Source organism: Mya arenaria, chromosome 7, assembly GCF_026914265.1.
Source record: "Mya arenaria isolate MELC-2E11 chromosome 7, ASM2691426v1".
Taxonomy (NCBI): Eukaryota; Metazoa; Mollusca; class Bivalvia; order Myida; family Myidae; genus Mya; species Mya arenaria.
Genome location: NC_069128.1, coordinates 61,621,924 through 61,636,099, shown reverse-complemented (window position 1 = coordinate 61,636,099; position 14,176 = coordinate 61,621,924). Strand labels below are relative to the sequence as shown.

The following is a 14,176-nucleotide window of genomic DNA, read 5'->3' as shown; positions in this document are numbered from 1 at the left end:
GTAAAAGACAACCAAGTCATTCTACCATTTTAAAGTGACAAAAGTCGACTTTCGTACTTCTTAACTCCGTCTTAACGTTGTATCGTGCTTACTAAAATACTGAGAAGTTTCGATATGCAATGACGTTTGTAAAATGACCTTTAAATGTGATATTTACCTTTAACAAGCAATACGCTAAAACATTCGGCCAAGTAATTAAAACACAAAAATAAAGCTACAGACTTTACATGAATTTTAGACGCCTAATTGCGTATGGATATGCGAGTACGTAAATAATGTACCGGAATAATTATTTAAAGTAAGTAATTTTGTACCGTGAAAGTCATTGGGTACTTGAAATTATTTATCAGTTTATGAGTTCGATTTACTTTATTTGTTTATTGTTTTAGGTCGATACTGGCTATGGCGAGGCTTCAATGTGATGTACTATTATTTTTACTGATACATGTTTGAATATGTGTGAGGTTATTTGCATACAGACTAGTTTCAACCCATAGTACATTTGTGTTTCAGTGAACCCGTGTTTCACATCATTCATTAAAGAAACATGTTGATGCTTGTCTGGTATGTTTGTGTTATTTATGTATCTCATTCAGATTCATTTGGACCATTACTTCGTTTTGTAAACAAGGTCTTATATTTGATTTTTTTATAATGGGCCGGTCTCTTTAGTTCCGTTGCGCAAATGTATTTAGGTCATTTTGTAAGTTATCAGCAGGCAACACCCTTTCAAACTATACCAAGATTGTATGGGATCAAAAGGCATTAAAATGTAACATTATCGCCAAAATATGAAAGGAATGGCAATTGTATTTCTACATCCGATACTTAGATTGAAGTGTGAACTCCATGTAAATATTTATGGACCTATGCACTTTCTTAATCCCCAGGAATATGTTATGTAGTTTGTTTTGTTTTTCATTATTTAAATTGTGTTTGTTAAAAGACAATTTACAAGTTTAATGTATTTTCGCAAAACATATAGCCTTCGAAGGTGAAAGTCATTGGGTACTTGAAATTATTTATCAGTTTATGAGTTCGATTTACTTTATTTGTTTATTGTTTTAGGTCGATACTGGCTATGGCGAGGCTTCAAGGTGATGTACTATTATTTTTACTGATACATGTTTGAATATGTGTGAGGTTATTTGCATACAGACTAGTTTCAACCCATAGTACATTTGTGTTTCAGTGAACCCGTGTTTCACATCATTCATTAAAGAAACATGTTGATGCTTGTCTGGTATGTTTGTGTTATTTATGTATCTCATTCAGATTCATTTGGACCATTACTTCGTTTTGTAAACAAGGTCTTATATTTGATTTTTTTATAATGGGCCGGTCTCTTTAGTTCCGTTGCGCAAATGTATTTAGGTCATTTTGTAAGTTATCAGCAGGCAACACCCTTTCAAATTATACCAAGATTGTATGGCATCAGAAGGCATTAAAATGTAACATTATCGCCAAAATATGAAAGGAATGGCAATTGTATTTCTACATCCGATACTTAGATTGAAGTGTGAACTCCATGTAAATATTTATGGACCTATGCACTTTCTTAATCCCCAGGAATATGTTATGTAGTTTGTTTTGTTTTTCATTATTTAAATTGTGTTTGTTAAAAGACGATTTACAAGTTTAAGGTATTTTCGCAAAACATATAGCCTTCGAAGGTTATAGCTATTTTTACGATCATTACGAAGTCTCATTTAACCCTAGCTATATTTTTAGGACTACTGGTACATAAATCCATACAGAAATCGCTATATCTGAAGTTATTTAACGAAAACAATTTAAAGCGATCATTTGTTACACCTTTATGCCGAGTCATACATTTTTAGATTGATCTCGTCGCAAGCGAGTTAGACCGATAATTTCATCAAATGGCTTAACAAAGCTGAGCGGGATCAGACAAAAACTGCAAACAAAAAAAAAAATTGCTAGAAGAGAGGATCAACAGAGAAATTCCCTTAATGTGATAGAAGTTACCAATAAAAAAGGTTGTGTAACTTTGTGGAAATGGATCACAATTGTTCTTACTTTTGTACCACTTTTGCCTCTTAGTAAACAGGTCAAATCAGATTTTTTGATGATCAGATCATAATTCGCAAATTGTAGGTACAAACGCAGGAGTTTTGCAGCCAGTTCATCAACAAATGAGCTATATGTGAGCAGTTTTCCCGATCACAATCAATTGATTTCTGACTTATTCCACTAAATCATCAGCGTACATAATTGCTCTTATATTTATTTTTAAAGAAACATCGATTCATTCTAATTCAGTTGCAGATCCATTTCGTCACCAACAAAAATATGCCCTTGCCCCGTCTATGGAGCAATCAGTTTCCAAAACGCAAAACATTCCTCACTTCATCGTCATATCTGACATTTTGACAAGTGTCACCTCAAACAACATCGCCATAAAGCTGCCAAGTACAAGCGGGCATCTTACTGCGATAATGATGTTGATATTAACCTTTTTGGTAATAACAGAAATCTCGAAAATTGGAATATTGAACAGACTAGATTTCATTTTATGTCATATTTTGCCACAGTCCGTGGTAATGTTGACTCTTGAGTTTACCTTTTCAGAATTGTCCAATTCCTGTTTCTCTCGCAGAAGCTCTTGTTCGATCCCCTTCCTAATCTGAAGGCGTATAGAAATCCCAAATAAGATATACCACAATAAATAATATTGTTTTAAAATTCCAAAAAGGATGAATAAATGTCGAAAACAACGGTACTTATGAAGGAGACCGAGTTTTATTTGAAAGAAATGATCATAAAACACGACAATATTTCAACTTTATAAGACTATAGTATATCACAGTAAATTTTAAAGCATTCACCAAGCATTGAATGTGTTTGTGCTTTCTGCTATTAAATACACGGTTACAATCATGTTATCAGTAATAAATAGTTTACATCATTGCATTATTTAGAAAGTTATTCAAGGTTTATCACTCAAAATTGATGTTTGTTGTACACAAGTATGTATTGATTTTGGAGTGTCATTTTAAAGATGTTGTTTTATTATAATTTTTGACACATGTTGGAATATATTTAGGTTATTCGCTTATAGACTAGTTTAAACATCCAGTTTAATCGTGTTTCATTGAAGCCGTGTAACACGGATCGTTCCAAAGCAGTCAACACATCACTCATTGAAACAACTATGTTGATGCGTGACTGGTCTCTTGTGATGTTTATGTATCACATTCAGTTTTTAGTCCCTTACATTGTGCCTCTAACTTTGTCATATATACTTGAGTTGATTTTAAAAATGGGTCTGTCTCCATTTATTGTGTAAGTGTATTTTATGTAATTTTCTTTGTAATCAGCAGGCAACACACTTTCAATCAATGCCAAAAGTGTATGGATATTTCTACACCCGATACATAAAATGAAGTATGCACTATCTGAACATATTTATATAACTTAACTAACTATTAATGATATATTGTGATCAGTTCAAATGCTTGACAGCTTTTTTCTTTTATTTTCTTTATTTCAGTTATTCGTTTTACAAATAACATGTATACAGGTATTGTACAACATTGTATACCTTACCTTTTCAGATTTATCTATGTCCTGTTTCGCTTTCTGTAAATCTTGTTCAAATCGCTCCCTTGTCTGAAAGCAAAGAGGTCAAAGATCAAGTAAGAACTTGAACAAATGGCAATGCGTATATTGAAAAGCCATATCAATTGACACAATACTAAGTGTTATCCATGTATAACTGTACTATACAATTCATAAACATGTATGTGAAAGGTGTCACTTTTTCTGAATTATCACGGTTTTGTTTTAACTTCTTTCAGCTCATAACACAGTTCCTGCCTGGTCTGAAAACGTAAAATGATTGGTTATAGTGTTTAATATATTAACTATAATATCGTATGAAATACAAACTATACACCAAATGGCCTAACCAAGCTGAGGGAGATCAGACACAATCTGCATACAATGATGTTGCTAGTTTTCTCTGTGTAATAAAACGCGTTAATGGTACCCCTAATGTGATGGAAGTTGCCGCTAAAAAACGTACTGTAAGTATGTGAAAATGGACCACAATCGTTCTTACTTTTGTACCACTTTTTTCTCTAAGTCAACAGGTCAAGAAAAACATGATCTTTTTGATGACCAGATCATTATTCGCGTATTGTAAATACAAATGCAGGATTTTTGCAGTCAGTTCTGCAAAACAATGAGCTTTATGTGTGCAGTTTTCCCTGTCACTCATAAATGATCTTCCTACTAATTCCACTGAATCATCGAAGTCCATTATTGCTCTTATCTTTTTTTCTAACATTGATTCATTCTAGTGGCGTTGCAGATCCATTTTGTGACCAAAATGTAATATATCATTTTCCCGTCTGTGGAGCTTTCAGTTGCCTAAAACCAAAACATTCCCCAAAACATGTTATCGTCATATCTGGCTTTTTGACAAGGGCGACCTAAAATAACACATCAAGGTATGAATGCAAATTATAATTGGAAATCTCTCTGTGATAATAATGTTGAAATTAATCTTCTTGAAATAACAGATTCCTCGAAAAGTGGTATACCGAACAGACAAGTTTTCATTTGAGATGAGGAGATCCCTGGATTGAAAACAACATTCGCTGAGGTAAACGAGCTGATAGCATAATGGTGCAAGTTAAGAACGCTCAGGAATGAGAAAACTAATCTAGTTAAATTAGCAAAACACAAAAACAAGCTGTACGAAGCCCATAAAGAACTCAAAATACTTATTCCAAATGCTGGTGACCCTGTCCTAAGAGCTTTATCAAGTCTACTTCAACTCAAGCGATACCCCCGTTATGATCCTGTAACTATGTTGTTGTCGATACAAAATCGTTGGTCCTTGTTATAGCATATTCCACATATATACTGAATATTAGCGTATATTATTTTACCACTTACATCCAACGTCATCCATTCATTTCGCATATGTAATGCTGATCACTAAAACAACTACGACGTTTTGATGTTATAGAGCTCTATTCGTGACAATAGAAAATAATTTAAGAAATTAACGCAGTTGAGTTGGTTTAAGTGTGTAGTTAAGAACTTCACGCGTGCTTGAACCAGCCCAACTGCGATGCCCGGTAATGACATCAATCACGCAATTTATAACTTTTCTTTACACCAATAGTTTATAACTCATAATACATTTTTCCAGAAATGTTAGATATGCCTCATCTTTAAAATCGTTCATTTATTCTTTATCACACGTCGGATAAATAGAACGACCCGACGGTAAACGGAAACAGTTTATCATTATACGTCACAATAACACAGGAAACATCGTAAATACTTGTTACATTTAACAAATCATAAATGAACACTTTTCAGCATGTTGATTAAAGATTTCCGTGGCCTTCTGACAAAAACAATAAACAGATTGACAATTATCAATTTATATTAAAACGCGATGTTTAGCTATCCGAACATATCCGAAGTTGTTGCGTTCATCGGAAAATATATTTGCAATTGGATGGCCATTCATTTAGGAAATGGAAGTTGAGGTGTAAATATAGGCGTGTGGTAAAAATTCTACAATCGACCATTCAGCTAATTGACATTCATACATTGATTACAATGTTACACACCTACACAACATTTATTTTCGCAAGGATTGTTTTTTTTGCTTACTTCTTGCCACTCAGTCACACACACACACACACACACACACGCATGAACGAACATATAGTATATGAATAGAGAGTCAAGCGGCGTGTGATAGCATTTAATTTAGTAATACATTTTGGAAAATAGCTCATTGAGCAAATCTTTTTGTTTTGTTATCATTTACTCTTAACTTTAAATCAAGATTATTCTTTATCATGACTATATCTGTAACTCGTGCATTTGTTGTCTACCAAATATAATTTTAAACGTTTCAGTGCACGTGTCATCCCTGAAGATACGTTATATAACATTCTTTAACACAATTTTCAAATGTCTTACCTTTTCAGAATGATCAAGTTTCTGTTTTACTTGTTGCAGCTCATCGCAGAGTTTCTCCCTTGTCTGAAAACGTGAACATTATGATGCATACTTATCTGTATGTATGACAATGACTGACAATAAAAACTAGACGACAGCATGTCAGGTAACGGTAAAATCAAAGTTTGCTCTTTATATAAGGAAGGCCAGAAGTGTTTGACAAAGGTAATGCTCAACAATGTTCATTAAGATTAAGTGCAATCACAGCTTTTCATTATTGACCTTCACCTTACCGTCACATAGTCAAAAGGAGAAAATGATCTTTCGAAGTCTTGTAAAGACTATACTTAAAGGCAACGATGGAAAGGGATGACATTCCATGGGGATATTGAAGATGACAGAAAGGAATTTGGTTTGACATGCAATATTGCGAATATCAACATAATTCTGAAGTAAGCACTGTGTTGTTAGTGCTGTTTTTTGTTGTTTCATGTTTCTTGTTTGTGATTTTTTGTTTTTGGATTCTACGTCTTTGGCGCTTACATTGTGCCATTACACGGGGAATATGTTTTAATTTTTTGCTACTGAGTTTGTATCTGTAGTTTTTCATATCAATATTGTAAGATGTGTAAGGCTATTGTAAGAGATTAAATCATCTTATAGAATATGCTGTATGTTTGCTTCCACCCTCTTCCCTTTTAGATCTATTTCATGTTTTAATATGCAGATTTGAAAAAGAAAATAGTCGTGTTGCTCCGGATATGATTCAAAATGCCTCGTATTTTCAAAGAGGTCGAATGAATGATGCATATAATTATTCAAGCTATTTACGAACTAGGACGTTTTGAATGATCGCATGACGTAAATACGTTGCAGGCATTTGTTTCAAAGGATCGGATATGTCCATACCATGAGCAGGTACTTGATATTGTGACGCCCGAATGTTTGTTAGTTTTAACTTCCGCTATGTGAACAGTATCCATTAAATTAGGCGGATGTGCCTGCCTTTTATATTTTGAGATATGTAAAGTGATTCTCGGTGGGAACAATGATACAATCAATCTATAAGCATATTGGTATCATCCAGGTCAAGATGTACGTGCTGATTAGCAAACATAGGATCGCTGATAATGATATATAGGATCGAGTCATCAGCAAAGCGATTTAAGGGTGTTTTTATTTCGTATCAGATATTGAACCAGTAAAGTCATTGCACTGTTTTCTTTCACTGAAAGTATCAATAAGCCATGATAATCACAGGGAACCGAATATGCCACTATCCTGAAGATTGGACAGAACAATACTGTTCTAACATTTAAACCTTCATCTAAAGGAAGGCAGAACGAAGGTCGTTAGATATGAGCTTATTGATATTGGAGTCCTTGGGTAAAAATGCCGATAACGATAAATAGCATAATTAATATGTATACATTGAAGTTTACAAACCTGTATACATTTTATTTTTGCCAGGACTGTCGTAAATGTTGTAAAGGTTTCACTTCAAGGGTTATCAGGATGAATGTCGATATGAACGATAAAAAAATCTAAGCATGTTTAAATAAGGTCACAACTTTTCTAGATAAACAAACCCTTGTTGTAATTTTTAAAATTGTCACACGTTAAATACAATAAGTGTTCAGTACGAATGATGATCCTCGTATATTACATATTTTTAAAATTGACAAAAATGTAGCTTCGTAGGTTTATTACCTTTTTCATTCAGTTCTTATAGCTTCTTAAATATCATAATATTAATCAACTCACATGTTGTTGTTGTTTTGTTTTGTTTTTAATTTTGATATACGAATAGCTTCGCTTGTGTATTAATTCCCTTTCCATACTACTCCATTAGATAGCATAATATAACGAACTAATGATTAAACCACATCTCCACAATGACAATGCTAAAAGTAACGGTTTAGTGTCTGCTTACACTTTCATTTTCTTATTTCAGTTTCACTATAATGATATTATAGTACGCGTATTGATACTAGTCACTAGTGGAGGAATTACTCCATGCACGGCGCAATTAGATGGTGTTATAACATCGTGCAGTTTACATATCTTTCATGCCTGTTAGATATTTGTGTACCCAGTGACCTTCCTTAAAATGAATCCTGTTTAATTTCAAAGTGTTTTTTTTTTTTTTTTTTCTTAAATGTTAAACTTATCATATTTATCCACACTTATATGAAAATAAGGAAAAGGTACTAAAAGCATAGGTAAACAGGTGTGTGTTATTAACTCATGTCATGATCGATTATGTCACTTATGTATTGTGTCGATTGATTAAGATGCTATCGAAGAGATTGGACCTTGGGTGAAAGAGATGAAATGAAAAATACAGGAGTTGACTTTATTTACTGTCTATAAATCCTTTTAAATATCAGTATACTGTATTTGTCCAGACCTCACAGGGAAATTGTATCATATGCGCAATGATTAAAATATTTCAATAAAGAATGCTACAATTTGGAGACAAACAGATATATAATACCTATGATAGGACGTGCCAGTAGAAATAAACACACATGTTGAAAGTAAAGTACAACCAGGGATTGTGTTTGGAAATAAAGATCCTGCCTCCACCAATATGCTGTTGAAACTGAGAAATAATCAATGATGGACATGGCATTTTTACATTTAGAATGGAGATGAACAATCAGTAATCAAAAACATTATTTGAATATCTGGATTAAATAAATACTTCTTTTTCTACTTTCTATTACGGATTTTAGTGTCGCTTTAAACAAGCGTTTAGGAATGTTGAGGTATTCCATATACCATTTGGGATGGATGAAATCATTTCACGTTTTCAAATATAAACAAAAACAATATAAAAACATATTTACAAATAATATTTAGTTCAGAATGAAATACTATAGACAATGGCTTTATAAAATGACAATATACCATTGTATTGAAGTCCTTGATGGGTACAGTGCATCTTGTCAACACAAGGAAACACTTGCTTTACTCGATATCATGAATTACAAAAACATTTGAAAACCATCATTAATAACAGGTTTTTTTTATAAGTACTCTAATGAATCTTATTTTCTTTTGATAACTAAAATAAATACAATTCAAAATATACACCATTTGAATATGAGTATCATTATTTACATTTCTTTTTAACCCATCACACATTATGGAACCGCTTCCATTTGTGCAGAAATTTATAAACAAGCGTCTAGGCTATACGGATTAACTTATTAAACGATATCGGTAAAACCCTTCTTCGCATGTAACTACCATACATATACCATATGTATATAAACAAATGAGTTTTACAAGTTTTCTTAAATGAAATGAATTATATACTTTTTAACAATTCTAGAATACAATACTGAACTTTTGGTGTAAATAAACATAATGAGTTGCGTGAATAATGTCATTATCGGGAATATGAACGCATATACTTTAACAAGCCATACTACGTCCACACAACAATACTGACATCATTCCTTAATTCATTTCTTCATTGAATAGCATTTCTGCTCTTACCTTTTCAGATGTCTCCATGTTCTGTTTCGTATTCAGTGACTCTTGTTCAAGCCCTTTCAGTGTCTAAAAGCACGCATGCAAAAGATAAAGCTTGCAGTTGCAATAATATCATCATAACACATTTAAAATGCTAAACGCAAATGTCATTGTATATATCGCAGTCATATCAATTTATACTATTCCCTTGCGCATTTCATTTATCGTAAGAACTACTGTAAGTGTTTTACTTACTTTTTCAGAGTTTTCTAAGTCCCGTTTCGCTTGCAATAACTGTTCTTTGAACTCATTTCTTGCCTGAAATAGAAGATGATTTGTTTGAAGTTTGAAAACAGGTCAATAACAATGACGCTAGAATAACATTATTGCAAATTGAAATAATGAAACCGATGTTTACATACCCACAAACTTTTGGGTTGTACCAGGACTTTATTAAAGATATGTACGGTAAGATAACAAATATGTAAAAAGTTTCACCACATCTGGGTCTTGTTTGATTTTATTCGTCTCGTCATACAACTATTTAACATATGTTATCTGCACGGGAAAAAAACTGATATTAAACAGTGCATGCATTTTTGGGTACCAGTCAACTATCGACCTCGTGAAACAGTTCAGAATGTCATTCCCGAAACAAGGGCCAACAGTTGCGATTGTTACCATACTTACCAAGAAAAAACTGTTTCATAACTTGATTAAAAAATTATCTTATTGAAAAACAAATAACGGTTTAATTACCTGATCTATTGTTTATTAAAACAAAGTGTTAAAAACATGAAAAAACGTTAATGATATGCAGTTCAAAAGTAAAATTTGGAGATTCCGATGACGGCATTGCGCAAGAGGAAACATACTGTTGACCGGGGAACAGTTCACTTAAGGAATGCATTTGTTAAGCAGCAATGCGGTCTGAAACGGCACTATAATGGCTTTCTTTAAACACATATTCGCGTTGTTCACTGTTCTTGCAATGTTGATGCACCCTTTTTTCGGCGTAAAACATACAATTCATGCAATATTTTTTATTCGTATGTTGCGAATATTTTCTTATCGCGTATTATGTATATGAAGAAACTTTCAACATTATGGTATGTGCAAGAAGGTAAATGTCCATTTTATCTTAATGATCGAACTAGTTTTTACCTTTCAGCAATAACACGCGTGGACTTGAAATAACTCCTTAGTTTGTTATTTATCTACCAATATAATTACCGTTTCTGCTTTATCTGTGTCCAGTTTCGCTTGGATTAATTCTTCGAAAAGCTCCTTTCGAGTCTGAAAATAAATCATTTTGTGATAACCAATGCAAAAGTTCAAATATGATAAAATGTATATGATAGATTTACTAAAAATCAAAAGCATTAACATGCCATCAGGTCCTTTTTCTGGCCAGTAGTTTGTCCTCTTTTTGAAACTACTTTTTTGATTCGGTAGACGCCTAAATGTATTGTTTGATCGAAGGTATTGCTTACGATTAATCAAGACCAAATGTCGCTGTTTTGTAGTGTGACAATGATGTTTCGCTGCAAATTATGAAACACAACACAATATAACAAAATCCAGGGTTTCCTATCCTATGAAATCAGACACAAACATATATTGTTTTTTGCCTCAAGGAACAATTGCCGAAAGGACATCAACTCCATTCAAAGTTTCATATCTTGCACACTTTTGTTCAATTATGTGATTTTGTTATGCTTCCTATTCCCATATCCTTTAAAATGTCAGAAAATTAAGAATAATTCCGAAGCAATATATTAAAAACATACTTCTTTTGGTCTGGAAGATTACAAATTAGGTCATTAAACGACCAGTTTGTATTGAAAAAAATAGCAAAAATCAAACATGATAATACTGCAGCTATATATAGTTCTCAGCGTTACACCGTATAGCGGAGAACAATTGTCTCAAAATAGCCTGTCAAAAACTGGTTTGTTCAGTTTTCTAGGTGGCGGTATAAAGCGCGGGAAATGACGTAGTTAGGCGGGTAAAGTGGGCTTTGGTCATTTCTACCGAGACTGCTGTTCGGGCAACATCAAACTTGAAGTCGTTGTTTTGTTTTCGTAGAAAGTATTTTACTTACAATGGACGGCTCTGATGTAAATGACTTGATAGAAGCCAGGCTGACACAGCATAAGAACGATATGCTGGAGCAGATAGGGACATGTTTAAGCTAAGTACCACTTCTCATTTACAAGAATTGTCGAAAATCAGTAGGATCATTTCTACGGAAACTCCAAAGTTCAAACGCAAATCGAACGAGGAGCAATATAAGATTAATGGAAAGGTTTTAAGGACGCTAGAAAGTGCAGTTAACACAGAGGATCAGACAGAGTCAAAAACTTTCATCAAATAAGGTATTATATCTCTTTACCGATATTTTGAATTTTAGGTTTACAGTTAAACGATCTAATAACATGCTCAAAATACTCGTGGAAATTATGAGCTAAACAGCTTGACACGTTATAGTAATAAGTACCTGGCAGTGAGAGGTTTAGGATTGTGTAAAATACAAATACAAAGTAAGACATTAAACGTACATTTAGTAATATTCTTGAAGTGTTTATTTATAATTGAAACAGAAATTACAGGGCACGTGTTAAATAAGGATTATAGTTTTATTATCGTATAATCTAATAGGCGCATTATCTTTGGAACAGATAAAGAAAGTACACACATATTTATTTTCTTCAGCCATGGAGATGCTATCGCACCGTCAAAAATTGGTGATGCTAGCTGATTTGAGCGAGCTTGGTTGGCGCGTGGTTCATGAGTACGAGTCTAATCCGTTGGCAGAGGATTCGGAGGACGAAAAGAGGATCATGAAGGCCGAATCTCGCGCGTCCCGGAAGTAAGACAGAGAGGGGCCGTAAGACACGTGGGCGTTTTCATCCCTTTTTACGAGGTGCCGGAAGAGCAGTTCAACGGACTCAATCTGCGAGCATACCTTCAGCAACACCAACGAAGCTTGGGTTGTGCTTCAACTGTGGGAAGGCCGGTCATTGGAGGCTACAGTGTCATAGCAGTTCTAACAGTAAGATGAGTATTGGTTATTGTTGTTTTAGTAGTGTAGAAATGCAGCAGTTCGAGGAAGCTGCAGATACACAACAGCTCGATGAAGCTGTCGATATAACACCGCTCGAGGTAACGGTGGACTCCTCACAGCTTGAGAAGGCACAAGAAGTCAGAGAAGTAAGTTCTCAAAAGATTGACACTCACTCCGCGGAATCACCTGCTGATAGGCTTAAAGCACATGTTTCGAAATGGCGAGAGGTTTCTGATAATTCTTACATAATAAATGTCATAGAGCAAGGCTACAAATTGCCGTTCAAAACCCTACCTAAAGAGGCGGAATTAAAAAACCATAAGTCTGTCCTTGAAAACAAAGATTTTGTAAGCAAAGAAATACAATGTTTGTTAGACAAGGGGGTGGTGTTTAAGACGAACGAAAAAACTATGGTCGTAAACCCACTGACTGTAGCGTATGGGAAGTAAGGAAAACCCAGGTTAGTGCTAGACTGTAGACATATAAATCCTCATTTACATTTGTTTAAAGTCAAGTTCGAGGACATAAATGTAGCATATGAGCTTTTCAAACCTGGAACATATGTGTACACGTACGACCTCAAGATTGCCTACCATCACATTGATATATTCGAACCACATAGGTCGTTTTGGGGGTTCGCCTGGGAAATAATGGTAAAACGGAATATTTTGCATATGGTTCCCTGCCATTTGGTGTATCTGTTGCTGGTCACATATTCACTAAGGTCTTACGGGTCCTAGTACATTTTCTGAGGTCAAAAGGACACAAGATCATTATGTTTCTAGATGACGGCATCGGCGGAAAGGAAACATTCTCAGAAGCTCTAGAATCGAGCCATTATGTTGAGCAATCTCTGATTGATTTTGGTTTCTTGTTGGCAAACGAAAAATGTAATTGGCTGCCTAGTCTTAAGGCAGAGTGGCTCGGATATTTGATCAACTTTGATATAAACAGATTTTTTATACAGACGCATAGGATTGAAAAACTAGAACATATTTTACAAAAGGAATTAGACATTGTCTTAAAAGATAAATGTAGTGTGATACAGGCCAGGTTATTGGCTTCAGTTATTGGTCAAATAATTTCTTTGCAATCTGTTGTTGGCAAGAAAGTTCGTATGATTACCAGGTTCATGTACAATTGTTTAGTCACCAGGGCAAGCTGGAATTCGCCAGTATTGGTGTCACAAAAAGCCATTGAAGAGCTTATATTTTGGAAGGATAACGTGCGTACCCTAAATGATTCTGGACGAAGCTTGACGTCTGTAACTGTATCTCAGTTTGCAGTATTTTGTGATGCTAGCGCTGATGGATACGGCAGTTATATAGAGAGAACGGGTTTTGATAATAAAGGACTCCCGGAAGTGGGCCCATTGCGTCCGAAGTAGGCGGACATTCCCATGTAAATGGTATTTTAGAAACAGAAGTTAGTCTTAGAACGCAGACTGCATCTAGTAGGTTTTCATTGGGCGTGAGCAATATTATGTCATTGGGTGGTGAGGGAATATCTGCTCCCCCGGAAGTTGGCAGTAAGTTGGTCGGGGTTACTAAACAGAAGTATCATAAGACATATACTTGTAACCAAACTACAGAAGTTGGAGGTAAGTCACCTCTGAAAGTGGGTAGAAAGTTGTCCCCGGAAGTGGGCCGTAAGTCGCCCCCGGAAGTGGGCAAA

At 34.5% G+C, this 14,176-nt stretch overlaps 2 protein-coding genes across 6 annotated transcripts in view; one reads left to right on the top strand and one right to left on the bottom strand.

The window, feature by feature from the left end:
- LOC128241720 (myosin-13-like) overlaps window positions 1-14,176 on the top strand; it is a 257,756-nt gene that overhangs the window by 143,146 nt on the left and 100,434 nt on the right. The window lies entirely within an intron of this gene.
- Window positions 1-14,176, bottom strand: part of LOC128241722 (myosin-7-like) — a 29,466-nt gene that overhangs the window by 10,618 nt on the left and 4,672 nt on the right. Inside the window, exons 2-7 of the mRNA XM_052958776.1 lie at window positions 10,669-10,731; window positions 9,691-9,753; window positions 9,460-9,522; window positions 5,974-6,036; window positions 3,571-3,633; window positions 2,585-2,647 (exon numbers count right to left, since the gene is read on the bottom strand). Of these exons, the coding sequence (XP_052814736.1) occupies window positions 2,585-2,647; window positions 3,571-3,633; window positions 5,974-6,036; window positions 9,460-9,522; window positions 9,691-9,753; window positions 10,669-10,731 (378 nt within the window). The remainder of the gene's footprint in view (window positions 1-2,584; window positions 2,648-3,570; window positions 3,634-5,973; window positions 6,037-9,459; window positions 9,523-9,690; window positions 9,754-10,668; window positions 10,732-14,176) is intronic.